Source organism: Podarcis erhardii (genome assembly GCF_964252035.2).
Source record: "Podarcis erhardii genome assembly, chromosome: 12".
Taxonomy (NCBI): Eukaryota; Metazoa; Chordata; class Lepidosauria; order Squamata; family Lacertidae; genus Podarcis; species Podarcis erhardii.
In genome coordinates, this window is record NC_138513.1 from 7,265,530 (window position 1) to 7,285,188 (window position 19,659).

Sequence of the window (19,659 nt, forward strand, 5' to 3'; positions counted from 1 at the left end):
GGGGAATCCAAGCCCAGTTGCCAGCTTGCAACACATTCCATCCAGTTTCTAGGCAACACAATCCTAGCTTTTGTGCCACATCAAAAGCCCTGGCCTTTCCACCTTGGTGGTGCTAGGGGGTGGGGTGGGGATAGAGCAGAGAATAATGTATTGGGGAGGTCAAATAGACCAAAAGGTGGGGGGTGGGAAACCATAGGCAGATTTTGTGTTGGGGTGCGTTAAGTCTTGTTGTGGGTGGAGGCGCAAAAGCTTTGATCCCCTCCATCTCCCTCCCCAGTCAACTGAGCCCAAGTTAATGCAACCACAGCAGGCATGGCTCCCTTCAGTTTTGACTTTGCTTGATCTTCTGGCACGTTGACCATTTCTCCCTAACTTTCTTAAGAACTCTGCCCCCTTAACTGGGTTTGTTTGGGCTGCACTTCCATCCAGAACTTGTGGGGTGCAAGGAAGGATAGGTGGATAGCTGCAGTTTCTCTCCACTGTTGCAAGGCAGGCGTAGATTTGAAACTATAAAAAAATACTTGCTTATAACCAAATCCTCCTTCAGATTGCTTGGAACAGCCTTCCTTAAAAGACCTATATGTCAGCAAGAGTTGTTTGACAGTGGGACAGGCTACTTCGGAAGGTGGTGGACTTCCAAAACAGGTTGGTTGGCCTTCTCTCCAGGATTCTTTAGCTGTGATTCCTGCGTTGCAAGGGGTTGGACTAGATGACACTCAGGGTCCCTTCCAACTCTACAGTTCTCAGATTCATCCCAGGGCACTTCAGATGTTGCTGGACTCCAAATTCCCCATCATCCCAGACCATTGGCCAGGGTAGCTTGGTCTGATAGGAGTTTCAGCCCATAATCCCTGCGGGGGGCACCAGGTTGTAAAAGCCTGCCTTGGAATGAGAATTTCCACCCCCCCCCTCAGAAAAGAGCTTGCTGGGCATTTTTGGAAGCACTTAACTTGCCGTTAAAAGTCTCAAAATATACTCGAGGGGCTGCGCGGCCTCCTGTGACCCTCGCACCTTGTTGTCATGTGGCGGTTTGCGACGGCGACGTGTTTATAATTAACAGGCGTGCATTTCTAGATGAATGCCATCTTCATACACAGTGACAGTGTTTTAAATTTAGAAAGCTGGGGCTTGCCCACACCAGGGATTAGCGTGGGGGATTTAGTATGGAAATATGCACGCAGTAACTCAAGGACACCTTGGCTGTTAGGCAGAGCAAGGGAAAAAGGGGAAGAAGAAGAAAAGATCATTGAGGTGTAGGCATGATCTTCCACAAAATGGCAGGGGTGGAGGGAATCGTGGCAGACACTTGTGGAATATAATAGACAGGATGTGAAGCTAGGGATTGCAGGTGGGCAGGCTAGCTGAGTGCACCCCTCTCGCAAGAGTGGCATTCAGGCTGATGTTGGGAATGTGCATAATTCTTGGGAGCCAGAACACAGGAAGCTTCCTTATACTGAATTAAGACTGTTGATCCATCTAGCTCAATATTGTCGACACTGACGGGCAGTGGCTCTCCAGGGTTTCAGGCTGGATCGTGTCCAGTGTCAAAAGAAGAGCATTGGAAAAGGGAGCTTTTGACTTGTATTTCTAGAGCAGCAGCTCCTCCATCCTGATGTCTCATGCTATAAATGAAGGCTCAGGGACCGGATGCGGCCCAATCGCCTTCTCAGTCTGGCCCGCGGACGGTCCGGGAATCAGCGTCTTTTACATGAGTAGAATGTGTCCTTTTATTTAAAATGCATCTCTGGGTTATATGTAGGGCATAGGAATTCGTTCATTTCCCCCCAAAAATATAGTCTGCCCCCCCACAAGGTCTAAGGGACAGTGGACTGGCCCCCTGCTGGAAAGGTTTGCTGACGCCTGCTATATAGCAATGGTTCCCAAAAAAGCCAAGCCATGCACCATCTACTTTCGAAAAAGGTTGGTCTCTCTGTGGTAGTTTTTGTTGTGTGAATGGTGCCACCATACCCTCTAGCAAGGCCCAGTGCAAATCTGAGATGTGCATCTTTCAGGCTGCGCCTTTGCATGAGTCGTGGCCCCCCAAAATGGGACGTCCTGGGAAGTTGATGGGTATTAAACCCCCAGTTGGGAACCATTGCCATATAGCAGTGAAATGGCTTTTAAAATGCAATGTTTGATGTGTCTTTGGGGTCTGATATTCAAAGGGAGAAAAACCCTTCTCGATTATTCCCAGGCTCTAGGGTGCACCTGAAGCAGAAGATTGCATCTTTGTGAGGACTGCTGAGATTATGTACTAATGCGTAAAAATAATGGTCCGACTGTTGGTCTCTTTGGGGCGGTGGGGGGGGGAGTATTCAGCAAATGCTTTCGGATTGCGCAGCCTTTCCTATGAAAGAGCTAAAATTCCTAGAAAGAGTTTCTCATCCATGTCTGGCGGACGTGGGTGACTTGTGCATCCCTGAGCACAACAGTAGATTCCATGTTGCTTTTTCATTTTGGAGGAGCTGTTACATCTGGGCCTCTGGAGATGGAAAGGTAGAAACCCCGAGATCCCTTGCGTGCAACTCTGCAGAGAGATTCCTCGGGATTCGAGTCTGCCGAAGCTTATGGCTGAGCAGTCTTAATTACTCTGCGGGTTGATGTCTGCTCTTATTATAGCTCAGCCTCGACATCTGGGCTGGAGGAAAAGCCCCGACCGCTGCAAGGAAGCGGCGTTCTACATTTGCTTCTTCCTTCTGTCCAGAGTAGCAGGTCCTGCCAGAGTGTCTGGGGGGCAGGCAGTAGGACCCAGGAAGCTGCCATATATGAATCAGTATATCAATCCACCTAAATCTGTATTGTCTTTATTGATGGCGTCTTTCCAGCGTTCCAGGCAGGGGCCATTCTCAGCCCTGCTTGGAGATGATGGGGATTGAACCCAGAACCTTCTGTGTGCAAATCAGATTCTCTACGTCTGAGCTGCAGCCCTTCAGATTAGTCAGCCGATGACAGCAATTATATTAGCTGATGGACTGATAGCAAATTTTTTTGCCAGTAAAAACAATAAGCTTTTGTGGTACAGGTGTGGTGTAAAAGGCACGCTGCTGAGAAGCCTTCTCGTCCTCTGTTCTCATGCACAAGGTGATGTCTCTTCCAAGACAGTCCTTGCAATCCGAAGCCTTTTAATTGTGCAAATTTTTATTTTAAAGAAAGCTAATGCTCATTTAACCAGGACATCTTTTTCCAGTACAGTCAGACCTTGGGATGAATATGCTTTGGGTTAGGCAAATTCGGGTTGCGCTCAGTGGCGACCTGGAAGTAATGGAGCGCATTACTTTCGGGTTTCGTCGCGCGCGCATGTGCAGACCGTCAAAATGGCATCACACGCATGCGCAGACGCGCCGAAATGTGATCCACGCAGATGCACGGACACGGGTTGCGTTCGCTTCGGGATGCGAACGGGCCTCCGGAACGGATCCCGTTCGCATCCTGAGGTACCACTGTATGTCAAAAGTTTTAGGTTTGTTTTTTTTAAAAAAATAATAATAATCTATTTATCCGATTGATTTTTAAAAGGTGCAATCCTCTAGGTGTTAAGAAGTAAGCTTGAGATTTTGATTATCTGAAGCATTCTGGCTGGTTAAGAAGAGTAAATATAACCCATGATGCAGTGTAACTCACTAGTGTTTGTGGTAGCTCTGTTCTAGGACCATTCTAGGAGCAGGAACCCTATCTGCCTTCAAGAGTTGGTTGTTTGAGGAAAGTTGTTTTTGGAGACTCGCCTTGCTAGGTTGGCTGTGATAAGTTACAGCCTGAAATAGACGAGGCAGCATTCACACGCTTTTCCGATTCTCCTTGTTTGAGGGGGTCAGAAGAATGGTTAGCTCCGGAGCCAACAATTTCTCCCCCTGACTGCTGCCCTTCTGCTAACAGATGATGGGAATTGTCATCCAGCGACATCTGGGGACCTAAGGCTGAGGAAGCCTGCTTTATATGATCCTTGGGACCGTTGCAAGATTTGTAACTTTCATGAGGAGAGACCGAAGGAATTGAGAGCCGTGAAAGCTTTGCCCCGTGTGTTCAGCTCTGTCAGTCTTGCAGAAATAAAGGAAGGCAGCATCCTTTCCATTAATAATTCATATCTTTACTTCTCCATTTTACAGATTTTTTTTTTTTTAATCCTCTGCCTTCCATTATTGAATCAGCCTTATTGCAGATGGCTAAGTGCCTCTTCCTTCCTAATAGCCGCAGTACTTCCCCCACTTCTTCTGTCAACTTAGCTGTGATCTTGAAATCTGGAGAAGACTGTCAATTATTCAAGGTTGTTTCATGCATCTCTTCCCTTTCTATCGAGAAGCTTGTGCTGGAGTATGTGGTCATCCCTCCCACCGCAGAAGAAATCAGGCCTGAAAGGAGCAAATAGGTTGTGGTGTGTGCTTGGTTGAGGGGCGCATGCATGGCACCCACAACAGTGCCTCTGGTTTACAAACATGCCCATGGGCTCAAAAATGTTGGTGACCATGGGATCGTGGGAAGTGGAGTTTGTTAAAGGTGAAGAGATTTGTGTATCTGAAGGCAGCCCTGTTTAGAGAAGCTTTTAGTAGACTATTGTATTTTAATATTCTGTTGAAAGCCGCCCAGAGGGACTGGGGAAACCCAGCCAGATGGGCGGGGTATAAATAGTAAATTATTATTATTAAGTTCCTAGCTGCAGTATATCACCAACTTCTCTGAAAGGAGATTCTGTTGGTACTTGTAGAGCAGATGTCTCACTGGCTGGTTAAAAGCTCACCTGACCCTTAGTATAAATCCTTGGTGGAAAATCTGTCTGTGTATATTATTATTTTTATCATTATTTTATTGTATTGGTTTTGTTTTTTAAACAACCTTGCTTGTTTTGTTTTAAATTCCGCTTCTTCTTAGTTCTTAGAACCTCAAAGGAAAATTGAATGGAAACAGTAAAAAGAAAACCAATAGAAGAGAACAATATTGCAAAGAAACCAAGCACCATACATCGTATATGTTAATAGCAACCTTAGTTCTTGGCAGGCGCTTCTCTTTATGGAGCCAAAATGGCACCACTCTTGCACATGACGGAGGTGTTGGCATATGAGGAGATGGGAAGGCAAGATTTGCAGAAGTATTTACTTAAGGGTGGGGGGATCTAATGATGGGGGAGTGGGAAATAGTTGTGCTCATACTGGGATATGAATGAAATGGGAAACTGGAAGGGGGAGATGGGGAAATGCAATGGAGTATTTGGGTAACAGGTCAGCCTCTTGCACACCAGCACTGTGCACTGCAACACTTCGTTGCAGCCACACACACCCCGCACAAAACATTTCCAAATGAGCAGAATTTAAATATGCATAATTTCGGCACCATATTTCTAGAATTCTGTCTCTGTTCTTCTCGACTTGCATTCTTCATCCAGATTTCTGCATCTTCAAAGACTCAGATGAATTTTCTCCCTCAGTTTATATAATAGAGTTGCCATACATTTGGAATTTCCCAGACACAGATGGGATTCGACCACCAGTGTCCGGGTGTATCTCATTTCTTGCAATTTTGCCAAGAAGCTCAACAGCTTTGCCCCAAAAAGGCTCAACAACTTTTCTGTCTGGATTTTCGCTTTTGAAATATGGCAACCCTACCCTAGGGGTTGGCTCCTATTCTTCTTAAAATACTAGTTCTTCTACATCCAGGGATCCTTTTTTAAAACACGGTTGAGCCTTCAGACATGCAGCAGCCTACTTGCAACCTGGAGCACTGGAGCAGGGTTTCCCAAACTTGGGCCTCCCAGCTGTTTTGTGGCTACAGTTCCCATCATCCCTGATGACTGGTTTTGCTAGCTAGGGATGCTGGGAGTTGTAGTCCAGGTTTGGAGACAACCCTGCACTGGAGTGTAGCAAGGGCTGTGTCTTGTGTTTTGTGCTGACTCCGCAACTCAGCTCTTATGGCCAGTTCCTGACCCCTTCACGTGCTCACCATGACTGGGTTCATCTTACACATGTCTTAAGCACTCTGCCCCCAAACAGGGCACTCCACTACTTCTGCATAGAGCACTCAGCACATGGTGTGTTTTGTTTGTTTTTTTTTTAAAAAAAAACAATAGTAACAGCAGTTTTCTCTTTCTCCCCCACCCCCTTCTTTAGAAAGAAATTCAAGCCATGAGTCAGTGCCATCATCCGAACATCGTATCTTACTATACTTCCTTCGTAGTGAAAGATGAACTCTGGTTAGTGATGAAGCTTCTCAGTGGAGGTAAGTATAAGGTTATTAGGTGTGTCTGTGTGTGCTCTCAGGTTGTTTTGGTTCTAGTCTAGTAAAAGGGACTTTCAAAACATTCAAAGAGGTATTTTTGTTTCTAACACTGAGTAGCAATTTTCACTTTTTAAAAATAAATCATATCCTACCCTTTTTCAAAAAGGCATCTAAATAGAGCTTTAAAAGATAATCTGATAACTTTATTTGTCAGATTTTATTTATTTTAACCTGAGTGATTCCCAAATACAGTTGCTTGGCTCGCATTTAATGGCAAAGCCATAGCTAGGGATGACGATACCTGGTTTTCAACATCGCGATATATCACTAGCTAAACATCATGTTATACTGATATTTCAGACAGGATGGAGCTATGTAGAGGCATTGGCTGGCTTCACAGTTTTTCCTGCATTGTCATTTTTGCATAGCACACAAACACATCATGATTCACAACATATTGCCAGGTCAAAAGTTATGAAACTGATATCACAAGACAGACTTCAAACCGGCTTTGGACGATATATCGACATAACACCCAGCCCTAGTCATAGCTTGGGTATCCTTGAAAGATTCCATCAATGGTGTCTCTGGAAAATTTTACACATCACTTGGGAAGACAGGCGAACTAATATCAGTGTACTGGAAGAAGCAAAGATCACCAGTATTGAAGCAATGATTCTTCAACATCAACTTCATTGGACTGGTCATGTTGTGCGGATGCCTGGTTATCGACTTCCAAAGCAACTACTCTATTCAGAACTTAAAAATGGAAATCGTAATGCTGGTGGTCAACAAAAAAAGGTTTATAGACTCTCTTAAGGCAAATCTTAAAAAAAGGTAGTATAGACACCTGCCAACTGGGAAATGCTGGCCTTTGAGTGCTCCAATTGGAGCATAGCCTTTACCAAAGGTGTCATGGGCTTTGAAGACACTCACATTCAGGACAAAGGGAAGAAACATGCTAAGAGGAAGGCACGCTTGGCAAATCCACACCGTGATCAACTCCTGCCTGGAAACCAATGTCCCCACTGTGGAAGGATGTGTGGCTCCAGAATTGGCCTCCACAGTCACTTACAGACTCACTGTTTAAACCGTGTTTATGGAAGACAATCTTACTCAGCTACGAGTGATTGCCAAAGAAGAAGAAAGATCATGATTATTATGCCTGAGGCCTGCAAACTTCCCACGAGACTTGGAGGTTCCCTCACTTCCTGGTTTGGTGTGCTATAGTTTGTTTTGACATCCATAATGGTAGCTTGCCTACTAACTAGAATTAGAAACAAACTATAAAGATAAAGGTAAAGGTAAAGGTAGCCCTGCCCATACGGGCCAGTCGTGACCAACTCTAGGGTTGCGCGCTCATCTCGCTCAAGAGGCCGGGAGCCAGCGCCGTCCGAAGACACTTCCGGGTCACGTGGCCAGCATGACATAGCTGCAACTGGCGAGCCAGCACCAGTGCCGCACACGGAAACGCCGTTTACCTTCCCGCTATAAAGCGGTACCTATTTATCTACTTGCACTTAGGGGTGCTTTCGAACTGCTAGGTGGGCAGGAGCTGGGACCGAACGACAGGAGTTCACCCCGCCGCGGGGATTCAAACCGCCAACCTTATGATCAGCAAGTCCTAGGCACTGAGGTTTTACCCACAGCGCCAACAAACTATGGGTTGCACCAAAGTTTGACCTATTTGGATGTCATAAAGTATGGTTTACCTTAACCAGGAAGTGATTTGGAAATGTGTGAATATAGTGCATGGTCACAGCTACATGGAACAAGGACCCCTTATTTGAGCAGAACTTCTGTTCTTGCTCCTCCCACCCACCCCTGACACTAGCAGCCCCGTAACCCTCAGGATTGGCTCTTGGCAGAGGAGGGAGCAGCTGGTTCTAGCAGGAAAATGGAGAGGTTGCAAAGCCCTGTTTGAACACAACTTCTCCAGATGCTCTTTGGATCTAGGCCAATTACCTTTATTTTTTGGTAGAAATTAAAAGGATGGCTTGTGTTCACTTGCAGACATTAATAATACCCTAGCTAAACCTACCCACTCAACCCTGCCAGAGACATCTTGCAAAAATAGCAGGAATATTAATAGATTACTTGATAATCCAGAAAAGCTTGAGGGAAGGTGACTGAGGAGGGAGAATCTGTTTCACCTGGTTGGGGTGAGGGGACCTGATGCTCTTTCAGACCTGACTTTTCTTCACATCTTTAAAGGATGAAGAAAGCAGAGTAGGATATTTCAAGAACCACTTTTTATTTTTGGTAGACTACCTGTTTCTTGGTATGCATTTAAACTTGAGTTGTTAAAAGGCACAAGTTTAGTTGGCGAAAACAGCCTCAATCAGTTGGCATCCCTATTCTTGGACCCTGTTTCTTTCTTTTCTTATGTTTCTGCTTTGGTGTTAAGACCTGTTGCTTGGGATCCTCAGTGTAGCTGCAAGATTCCCAGGAGGTTGAGCTGGCAGCCTCCCCGCATGCAGCAACTTCAGATTCTATCTCCCTTTTCTGCGGAACGTTGCTTCCTGTCTTTGGAGAGAGTGCAGTTCTTAGTTACGCACGCAAGGCTCTTCCAGCATGTGTCATAAATCAGCTCTTTATTGACCTTTTCCTCTCCCTTAATTATCTTGTTAAGTCTCTTTTACCTGGCATTTGAAGAGGGAGGGGTAAAAGAAGGGAAGGGAAAGGTTCTTGAGTGATGACTGTGCGTCTCTCTCTCTCTCTCTCTCTCTCTCTCTCTCTCTCTCTCTCTGTTTCTCCCTCCTGCTGTAAAACTCTAATGCCTAGCAATGAGGAACACCAATTGATTCCTTTAGAATTTGTGTTCAAGCTGGTCATTTCCATCTCTCCCTACTTTGCATCGACTTCTCTGCTGAGGAACCTTTGTCCATTACAGACAACTTCTTGATGGTAGGGCAGTCTGACAATGGACTAATTAACCTGATGGGGTCAGTAGGCTCTCCCTCCCTGGTGGTCTTCAAACAAAGGCTAGACAGCCAGCTGTTGGAGGTGCTCAAGCTGTGAACTTCCTGCATCCAGCAAAGGAGTTGGGGAATGTGGCTTGCAAGCCATCCTCATCAACTCAGATTCTAACCCAGATATCCTTGAATATTAGTTCCTTCAGATCAGCTACTTAAAACTTGGCACATTTCCTGGTTTAAAAGTGATCTGTGTGTAGGAAATAGTGTGTAGCTGGTGTGCAGGTTGATGTGGAGTGGTCTACACATAAGTTTCATACTACATATTTCCCTGCATCAAAGTGCCTTCTGTGTAGGATTTTTGCAGCCTTCCCTTGAGGGAAGGGAGTTGTCTTGGGGTTTCCAAAGCTTTGGAGCTGAATCCCTCTTGAGTTTTATAAGCAGGTTAGTTTTCCAGAATAGCTTTCACAACAGAGATTCTTCTGCCAATTGAGGAAAGCTTCTACAAGTCTATGATTCTATGAAACTTCCAAGTCAGTGGATGACTTCATAACCAAGGAGGAAGTCACTGAAGGCCAAAGCAGTGTTTCGCTCTCAGTCTGCAGACTGTCTAATAACTTTCTCTAAATCACATTTCTTTCCCCATGTGTCTTGTTAACTGCGATCATCTCTTTCTCACAGGGAGTTCAGGGTGTGTCACTTCCTCTCCTTGGAAAAGAATTTTAACTACTCCATAAAACTCCCTCTCTCTAGGGAAGGAAAAATGAAGCCTCTCTGGATTAATATATGGAGAAGTTAAAGAATGGCTCAACAAAATTAAGTTGAAGTATGTCTTGAGCTGGGGTGCGATAGGTTCTGCTTTATGATAAACTTGCTGGATAGGGCTGTTCTTTGAGCCTCATAGCTTAATTTGTACTTATATCCCCATTACATTTTCATTTGGAAATGCCACTGCATTCTGTTCTGGAAGAAGAGTTAACAAATAAATAAATAATCGTGATTCATAAGGACCAGAAACTTGATGTCATTGCTGTTGGTTGGCTTTAGAAGGGAGAAACCCATTTCAAGCACAGCTTTGCACAGATTAATAGCATTGAAGTGCCTATAATTGGACCACTGAAAATGAAGCATTTTCAGTGAAAAGGAAGCATTTTCAGAATAATGCTTCAGGGAGCATTATTAAGGGGGCTGAAGGGGGCTTGATGAAGTTCATTGACAGAAGAGGAGAAGAGCTTTTGAGAGTGAGTCTCGATGCAGCTACATAATGTCTAGATGCACCTTTGCAAGGCTGTTTGCATATTAAACTGGGCAGGTTGCCTTAGTGAAAAGCAGGTATGGAAGCCAGGATCCTGATTGATCATTCATTCATTCATTCATTCAGTGCCTGTTGCATCTATGGCAGTGTCTCAACATTTGCACATCCTAATCCAAACAGTTCTTTTTTTCTTTTCTTTTTTTGCCGGGGGGGGGGGGGAGCTGGGAGTCTCCAGCCTCTCCCATTTCTCATTCTGCTCATGACTTGCTTCCCTGCTGAGTGGCCCATGAATACCCACTTAGGTCTACACACACGCACTCCCCCTTCTCACTGCCTCTTGCCCTATTTTTATTTCCAACATATGTCTGCAACCGGAGGCTAACTAGCAATTTCAGTGATGCATGAGGCAGTATAAATACGCCTTTTCAGATGTTATTGTGGGTCCTGGAGGCATAAACATTTATCTCTTGGTGATTCACATGGCATTTGCCATGGCAAGGAGGTGGCTTTTTTGAAATTCCATTATCTTGTCAGCTTCCCCAAAACAGTGAAGAACATGTCATGGGCTTTTGCTTGTGCCTTTGAATCTTTTTTCTAAGGAGCACTCTTGCCGATGCTTCCATTACTTCTTAAGCATCTTAACCTTGAACCTGGATGCTTCCAAACACCTAGGAGAGGCTGGGTTTGATACCAGCACTGCATATCATGGCCTATTATTTTCCTTGGATGCCTTGGTTATCTTCCCCTTCAGTCTATATTTGTATCTTCCCTTTAAAATGCTTTTAATGATGCCTGCTTTATTTGCTTCATGCACGGTTGAAGCATTCACCTCTTTGGAAGCTATTATTTTTGAAGGGTGGAAGGGTTGAGGAGTTCCACTGTGGTTTATTTCAAACCAGGAACACAAGAGGCTGCCTTGTAGCGGATTATCTATTGTTACTTCCATCTAAGAATTATGTACATAGTGCCCTCTAGATGATGTAGGACTACAACTCCCATTATCCTTGACCATTGGGCAGTGCTGGCTGGTGCTTATGGGAGTTGTAGTCCTACATTTGTTGGCTGTCCTTGATCTACACACTCAGAGCGGCTTAAGACGTTTCGTAGAGTTGCTAAAGATTCAGAAAAAGCACAGCCAAAACAATCAAGAGCATGGCCAACGAGGCTGATGGGGGTTGTAGTCCTATAGGACCTGGAGGGCATTGGATTGGGGACAACTAGTGCAGGTGGATAGTGGTGCACTTGAACCCTCTTCCTCCTTCAGGAAGTTCAATGTGGCACACGTGGGGATCATTCCATATTTATCCTCTTGACCATCCTGGGAGGCAGGTTGGGCTTAGAAGTAGTGATTTAGCCCAGTGCCCCCTGCTGACCTTCATGACTGGGCAAGAATTTGTACCCAGATCTTGCTGCTCCAAACCCAGCATAGTTCATTATACCAGGCTTGCTCCTAGCTCACTAAATTGAGGAGCTGTTGGTCATTCTAAGTATGGGGTGATTTCAGAGCCTTCTCCCAAGCAAGGCATTAGCTGGAGTTTTCCTGCTTAAATACAGTGTTCTCCCATATATCCCTGTTCCCCCAGCTGGAGGAAGGGAATATCTTTTCCAAGAAGAAAGTGTAGGAAGGGAGAGAATATGGTTTGATGTGTTACTACTAGTTATGTCTTAGAATACAATAATCAGCCCAGAAATTGGTTGTTGGATTAACACATAAATATTGCAAATAAAATAGGTCTGGACAACTGGCAGAAACAAACACCCCCATTTGTGTTGTTTTTTTTAAAGGTGGTTTCCTGCTGTTTCAGCTCACTGATTTTAAAACATTCTGCAAAGTGAAACGCACAGGAGCAAGTCAGGCAGTTTTCTTGGGTCAGTTGGCAGCACCGTGTGGTAGTCTTGCCACAGTCCTGAGCCACTGATGAACGCTTGGGTGGGGGGGGGGTCAAGTGTGTGTGTGGGTGCTTATGTGAAAGCACTAAGGCCGTCTTGTCTTTGCCATACCTTTGACGCACATTTCCTCACACCCAAATAATTCGGGGCACTGTAGTTTGTTAAGAGTTGCTGGGAATTATAGTTGCTATGAGGGGCAAACTACAGTGCCCAGAATTCTGGGAGGGAAATAATGTGCTTCAGACATGTTTTAAAAGTTGTGTGTGTGTGTGTGTGTGTGTGTGTGTGTGTGTACACGCAACCTCAGTGCAAGGCCTATAGAGTCATACCTCTTGTTACGTTTGCTTCAGGTTACATCTTTTCAGGTTGCGTCCCGCAGCGACCCAGAAGTACCGGAAAGGGTTACTTCCGGGTTTTGTCGCATGTGCAGATGCGCAAAATGACGTCACGCGTATGCGCAGAAGCAGCGGGTTGCATTCCTCTCAGGTTGCGAACGGGGCTCCGGAACGGATCCCGTTCACAACCAGAGGTACCACTGTAATGCTATGCGGTGCTCTGGGTTTTGGTTAAGGATACGCAGGAATTCCTCAGCAGTCAAAAGGAGGTAGAAAAAAATCACCTCAGGGTAGAAAGTTTAGGAGGAGGCTGGGTTGGTTCCAGACTGACCCACCTCCCCTTCCTGCATACATGTTTATCGGGTCTTAGTGGTGCTAACTGTCATTCTGGATTAATCGGCAATCCAAAATAAATACTGTTTAAACTTAATTTTCAAAGGGGGTAAGTCTTAAGGATTCTAGGCTTTTCAAACTCACCGAAACAAGCCTGGGCAGGCAGTCTCCCCCACCATGAAACGTTAATCCCCAGGCTAAGCACAATGAACTCTCTGTAATTTTTATTCCAAATTAAATTGCTGCTGCAATATCTGAGGCCTATAAGCACCCTAAGGTTTTTTATTGACCTTTTCAAATATATATATTTTAAAAGCTAGATTAGGACCAGCTCTTGGCACACTTTGGGGATGGTGGCTGGATTTCCTAAATCCTTTCCACAAATTACTGTTGCCGACACTTTGATTTAGTAGCATCGTCACATAAGTTGCATTCAAGTGAGAGAGAGAGAGAGAGAGAGAGATGGGAGGTGCTGGGCAGAACTGGTAGCTCAGCCCTAATTCTACCTGCTTAAATGTCTCATGCAAGATATTTTATTTCAAGGGCTGCATAACTGGTGCTTCTGCAGGTATTGTGGGATACCCAGTTCCAAAAATAGGTTCAGCTGATGGGAGCTGAGAATCCCACATTAGCTGGAGAGCCACAAGTTCCCCACCCCTGCTTTCCTTTCTAACAGCCTTTCCTTGCTCCTTTTACTCTTTCGATAGTGTGGTCCAGCCACTACAGTCCAAGGGAAAGCTAAGCTATGGTTTAGCATTATGTCCTAACCAAAGTTTAATATCCTTGCTCTCACACTTGGGTGTGTGCACACACCTGTGCTGGGATCATGCTTGGAAGGCTAAACCATAGTTAAACTCAAATGTCCAAATGCAGGCAATGCAAAAATATAGCAAGCAGTAGTTTGTATGCTCCCATTGTTCAGCACCCAAACCATGGTTTGAGCACATATAACAGGCAGATCATGGTTTGGAGCTGCTTGTTTGCCTTTCTTCTCAGCCATTTCTGCATTCAATAATTGGGAGGCAGGGCCATGGCAGGAACACAGGCTTGGCAGAATGTTTGAACAGAACAAACGACACTTGGCACAGGCCACAGTTTGCCAGCCTACATGGTTTCTGAATCTGGCTTCCCAGCTAACTGCAAGCTGTTCATCTGTTCAGAAATTACACCAAACTGCAGGTAAAGCTTCCTTGAACTATGGTTTCACTGATGTTCTAGAACAGCCATGACACAAGTAACTTAACAGGACTTGCCAATGCAAACTGGCAGCTGTGCAGGAACTATGTTCTGTGGGGCTTTCTGTCTCTGAGTGCTGGGGACAAAGAGGTAAGCCCATCGAAAGGCGTTCAAGAGCATTCATTGAGTGAGGTGCAAATATCATTAGGTGGCTTACGAGTCACCCATTCCCTATCAACCGCATGAAGCTGGATGCAAATGAGAGGATGAATATCTTGAGATAACTGGTGGTGTAATCAAGCGCTGCCCCCAATTTTACTAACACGTTTCTTCTTTTCCATATAGGGTCTGTTCTGGATGTTATTAAGCACATTGTGGCAAAAGGAGAACACAAGAGTGGAGTGCTGGATGAACCTGTGATAGCCACGATCCTGAAGGAGGTGCTGGAAGGACTGGAATACCTGCATAAAAACGGACAAATCCACAGGTGGATCTCTTACTGCATTTATAACTTGCTGTCTTATATTGTGCTTCTTGTGGTATCAACATGCCTCCCAGTCTGTTCCTTTTGTGTGTGTGAGGCAGGTCACATTTGTTTTCATCTCACATGTTAAGAGCAGTGGCAGAGGCAAACTTGACACACTCTCTTTCTAGAACCGCCTTGCAAGCCTGAGTCACGACTTGAATACAGGACTCAGTGTTTGGGAGTGCCCCTGTGCATTGCACCCACTTTAGCACTTCTGACACATTTTGCCTTTGCTTGTTGTTGGTCTGGAATTAATATCCAGCCATTTACTGCACTCATACACTTCCCTCCTAAGTTTGAAGGCTTATTTTTTATTAATATTGTCTCTGCTTTTAAAAAATAAAATAAAATGCTGAACTGGTCCATAAAGCTCAGCACTGTCTACATTGGCTGACAGTGTCTCCCCACTGAGCAACAGCCTTTTCCGCCATTGACTACAGCCTGCATTGCAAAATACCGGTAATTTATGAAATAATGCATTTCTGAAACTTGAAGATGTTTCCACCCTCTCATTTTCCACTGGTCAGTCCATTCTTTTGATCATTTCTGGATTCCCCCTCTCCCAGCTTTTTGCATGCTGAGAAGTACTTCCAATTGCATTCACGATTGCCAGGTTTATGTGTTAAGTTTTCAATGCACGGGTGCCTCCAAACACATCTGTCACCGTATAGAGACATTTTTTTTCTTGTGGACCAGCTCCAAACAGACGTTGTTCTTGGGGTGCATCTGCTTGCCTGCTTAGAGGTGGAGCTGAATCGGAAGAGGAGTTTCAAGACTTTGTGGAAGAAATAAGCTCCAAGCAGCTTATCCAAGTTAGCACAATAAAACGATTGTTCGGGGCCTGTGCAGCGGAAGGCCTGAGTCATAGCTCACACCTTTAGCAGAAAAGCAGCCCAGTACCATTAGAGCCATGGCGTGGAGGCAGGATGAATGCCTTTAGTACATCTGTCCAAATTTGGCACCCAGCTTATTGGCGGAGTGAGAAGGGAGTGTCTTTCTGGAGTGGAGCCTGCTTTCCCCCTTAGTTATCATATGTTTTGAGAGGAGATGGTGGGAAGAACAGGTCAAGCTGTTAAAGGAGTGCATTGGCAGGGACCTGACGTGTTTGTGTGAGAGAGGGAGGGACAGAGAGAGACATTAGACTCTGCAGATGAGTGTTAATTTAAACACTCTCCTTTCTTTTAATATAAGTTTATGGAGTAAATGGCTACATGTGGCTTTCTTGTCTTAACCTTTTCAAAGATTAAGCCATACTTGCTTTTTTTTTACCCTTTAAAAATGTACTGGTTTCACTGCCCTCCCTCAAGCCTTCAAGGGCAGGAGAAGTATAAGTTCTACCTACTACAAGCTTAAAGGTGTAGGTGTGTAGGACCCAGTACACTTTATAGCATCTTGCATTAGCTAGTTACTTGCTGGGCCTCCTACAGGAGTTCAGGGTATTTAAAAAAAAGGGGGGGAGGGATTTAGGTATTTGTTTGCTGTCTTTGAGGGCTATTTGGCCTTCTCAAGGCGGTTCACGTCACAAAGAATAGCATATTACTTTCACAATAAAAGTAATTCAATTTAAAAGAGAACAACAACAAAAACTGCAGCAGCAAATGAAATAATGCGTAAAAGTTCAGAGCGGCCTCAAATTTAATCAGTTAAATCTTGCTGGGCCTGTGGGTGTAATTAGGCCTAGTCTTGGTCCAACTGGTTCACCAGGTTGTTTTCCCCAAACCGTGGCCACCTGCCCCTAACCCAACAACAGATTTTGAGCAGGCAAGGACGTGGCTACAACGGAACGACTAGGAGCTTAAAGCGTGCACCTGATCGTTCCTTTGCAAGCTCGCTGTCAGTTGCAGCCAGCTGATTGGCACTGTCAGCAAGTCCATCAGGGGCATCTTTAAGGGGGATTGCTGTGAGCTCCTTTGAAGTTCACTTTCAGGTACAGTTTGGATTCCAGCCACACCTGCAAGTGGACTTCAAAAAGGCTTGCAGTTGCTGCCATTCAACTGCCAAATTGGCTTCGGTGGGTGGGTGAATCAAGGACCTGGCCAATTGGTCCAGTTCAGTTCCCTACATCTGATATAAAGTAGGGCTGGGCGATATCTGGGTTTCAACATCTCGATATATCAGCAGCTAAACATTGCAGTATACGGATACATTGCAATGTCTGAAATAAGGATGGAGCTATGTAAAGGCATTGGCTGGCTTCACGGTTTCCCCAACATTGTGATTTTTGCAGAGCACACCCCCACCCCATGATTCACACTATATTGTCCAATCAAAATTTATGAAACCAATATCATGATATGGACTTGAAACTGTTTTTTGGACGATATATCGCCCAGCCCCAAACACATCATGATTCACAATATATCGCCAGGTCAAAAACTATGAAATCGATCACAAATATGGACTTCAAACTGGTTTTGGATGATATATTGATATATTGCCCAGCCCTAAACAGGATAAGGGAGAATTACCCACCATCTGATGCAAGTGACTTCTCTCCCTTAACACTGGGCTTCTTGCCATTAGCAACATTTCCCCCAAGCTTCTTTGGCAAGGGTTGAGGGGAGATTTGCTGTGGAAGGCAGCCCAGTCGGGAAGCTGCCATGCATGCAAGAAGTTCTGGGTTCAATCCTCAATATTTCCAGGTAGGACTGGGAAAAACTCACTGCTTGAAACCCCAAAGAGCTGCTGCCAGCCAGTGTAAGCAGTCCTGACCTAGGTGGTCCAAAGGTCTGGCTCAGATTAAGGCAGCACCCTATATTCCTGTGTAAAGTGCTGCAGGTGAGCAATCCCTGTTGAGCACCCAGGTAATACACTTTGTAGCGCCTGCAAACTCCTCCACGGTCTTCAAAGGCTGCCCTGGTGTGTGCTATAGGTGTGTTGCACTGCGGTTAATCCCAGAGGCTTTGAAGGCCACGGAGTGTGTTCTGTGACTAAGGAGGGGGAAAAGGAGACCCACTCCCAGGCCTGAGTGACAAGAGTCAGTTGATGTGTTAAATATTTTGCACCACTCCCAATTCTGGACACTTGACTTTCCTTTGCATTTGTTCATGGATTATCAGGTGTCCAGTTGCTTGACGGATGATCCTCTATAATCTGTAACCAAAGCAAATGGAAGAGCTGCTGGGAAGTTACTGGGCAGAGTTTGAAACTTAAGCGCTTTCAGGTGGTGCTGCTTCTTCTTTTTTTAAATAGCTTTCTGACAAGCCAGTCATGGTTAGCTTAACTGGATGGAAGTTCTTGTTCGTTCTCTCTCGTTCTCTCTCTCTCTCCTGGATGCCTTTGAGCTTATGATCAGCTCTTGTGTAACTGAATATTTTGACAAGCTTGGAGAGGAAGCAATAATACTATGTGAGTTGTTGTTTTTGTTTTTCAAAAAATGCATCTTAGCTTCGGGAGGTTTTCCTTTTTGGTATGCCGGATTGTTGGGGCTGCACACAGGTGCTCTCTAAAGTTGGTCGACATGGCTGAAATATAAAGGTTTGCTTGGGACATTCTGAAAGCTGACCCGGGTACCATTGAAAGTCAGCAAACGTAGACTCAGGGCCTAAATCTCTTGCAGCAGAGGAGGGGGATCCTGTGGCTGCTCCAGATGTTGTTGGACTCCTGGTGCGGTTGGTTCAATGCAGCATGGCCAATGTCTAGGCACAGCAGAAGCTGTAGCCCAGCAACACCTGGAGGGCCACAGCTCCCCCCATGTTGTCCTACAACCGTGTTTTGGTAGCTTGGATCCAGCTGTGCTTGGCGGTGAAACAGCCTCTCCGCTCTAGAAATGGCTCACATGGAGGGACAGTTTCACACATTCCTTGGTGGCGCACCCAGTGTTTGAAATTTGCTAGGTTTCAAGCGCATTTTGCACCTGGCTATCAGCCACTTGCGACCAAGTGAACATGGCCAGGCGCCAGGATGATGCTGGATGTCTCCGTCACCTGGAGGTGTGTGTCTGGGGATCCTTGGATCTTGCCTGTTTTCACACACCAGCAACACACCCTGTCGAATTCTATCTGTGGTATTTTATCTGCACAATCAGAACAAATCTCAGGAACCAAAAATTTGTGTTGAATAATATGACTTTCAAGCCGCCTGGCCCCAAAATGGCAGCTAGGCATTTTGGTGACTGTAAAAGGTAAAGGTCCAGTCACGGACGACTCTGAGGTTGCACGCTCATCTCACTCTATGGGCTGAGGGAGCTGGCATTTGTCCGCAGACAGCTTCCGGGTCAGGTGACCAGCATGACTAATCCGCTTCTGGCACACCAGAGCAGTGCACAGAAATGCTGTCTACCTTCCCACTGGATTGGTACGTATTTATCTACTTGGACTTTGATGTGCTTTCGAACTGCTAGGTGGGCAGGAGCTGGGACCGAGCAACAGGAGCTCACCCTGTTGCAGGGATTCGAACCGCCAACCTTCTGATCGGCAAGCCCTAGGCTCTGTGGTTTAGACCACAGCGCCACCCATGTCCCTTGGTGACTGTAACTCTGGTTTAATGAGCCATTTGGTGCCTAGCTTATATATCATGAGTTTCTATCACTGGGCACACCCAGCCCTGGCAATGGGAGATGCAGCCCATCATCAACATGTGTGGCTGTAGGAGACGCACGTCTGCAAGCTTGTGTTTTTCTTGCTTTCGTGTTCTTCATAAGGCATGGCAGCAATCACCAGCTCATATGCTTCGTTGGAAAGGATTGGGATTAGGTACGGTTGCTTTGGGCCCTGTTTGGACAGAGGCAACATATTTCTGCCTAATGGGTGCTGAAGACCACTAGGGATGGCTGCTTCCACGTTGCTCTGCTTTGGAGATTCCCAGAGTGGCACAGAGGATGTTGCCTTCCACAGAGTCAGACCAATTGGCCCACCCAGCTCAGCAGCTTTGCAGGTTTTGGGGCAGGGAGCATTCCCAACCCTGTGTGCTGGCCTGTGTTCTGATCCCTGATCCCACAGGGCTTGGTTTTCTGTTTTATATTTTCCCTAAATCTGGCTATCCCTGGTAATCCCTGGGAAGACAGAGGAAAACTTTTCCTGACTG

At 45.5% G+C, this 19,659-nt stretch overlaps 1 protein-coding gene across 4 annotated transcripts in view; it reads left to right on the plus strand.

The window, feature by feature from the left end:
* The window catches only part of OXSR1 (oxidative stress responsive kinase 1), an 80,317-nt gene that overhangs the window by 21,804 nt on the left and 38,854 nt on the right, over positions 1 to 19,659 (plus strand). For all 4 annotated transcript variants that reach the window (XM_081834394.1, XM_081834392.1, XM_081834395.1 and 1 more), the window contains exons 3-4: positions 6,096 to 6,204; positions 14,454 to 14,595. In XM_081834394.1, the coding sequence (XP_081690520.1) occupies positions 6,096 to 6,204; positions 14,454 to 14,595 (251 nt within the window). The remainder of the gene's footprint in view (positions 1 to 6,095; positions 6,205 to 14,453; positions 14,596 to 19,659) is intronic.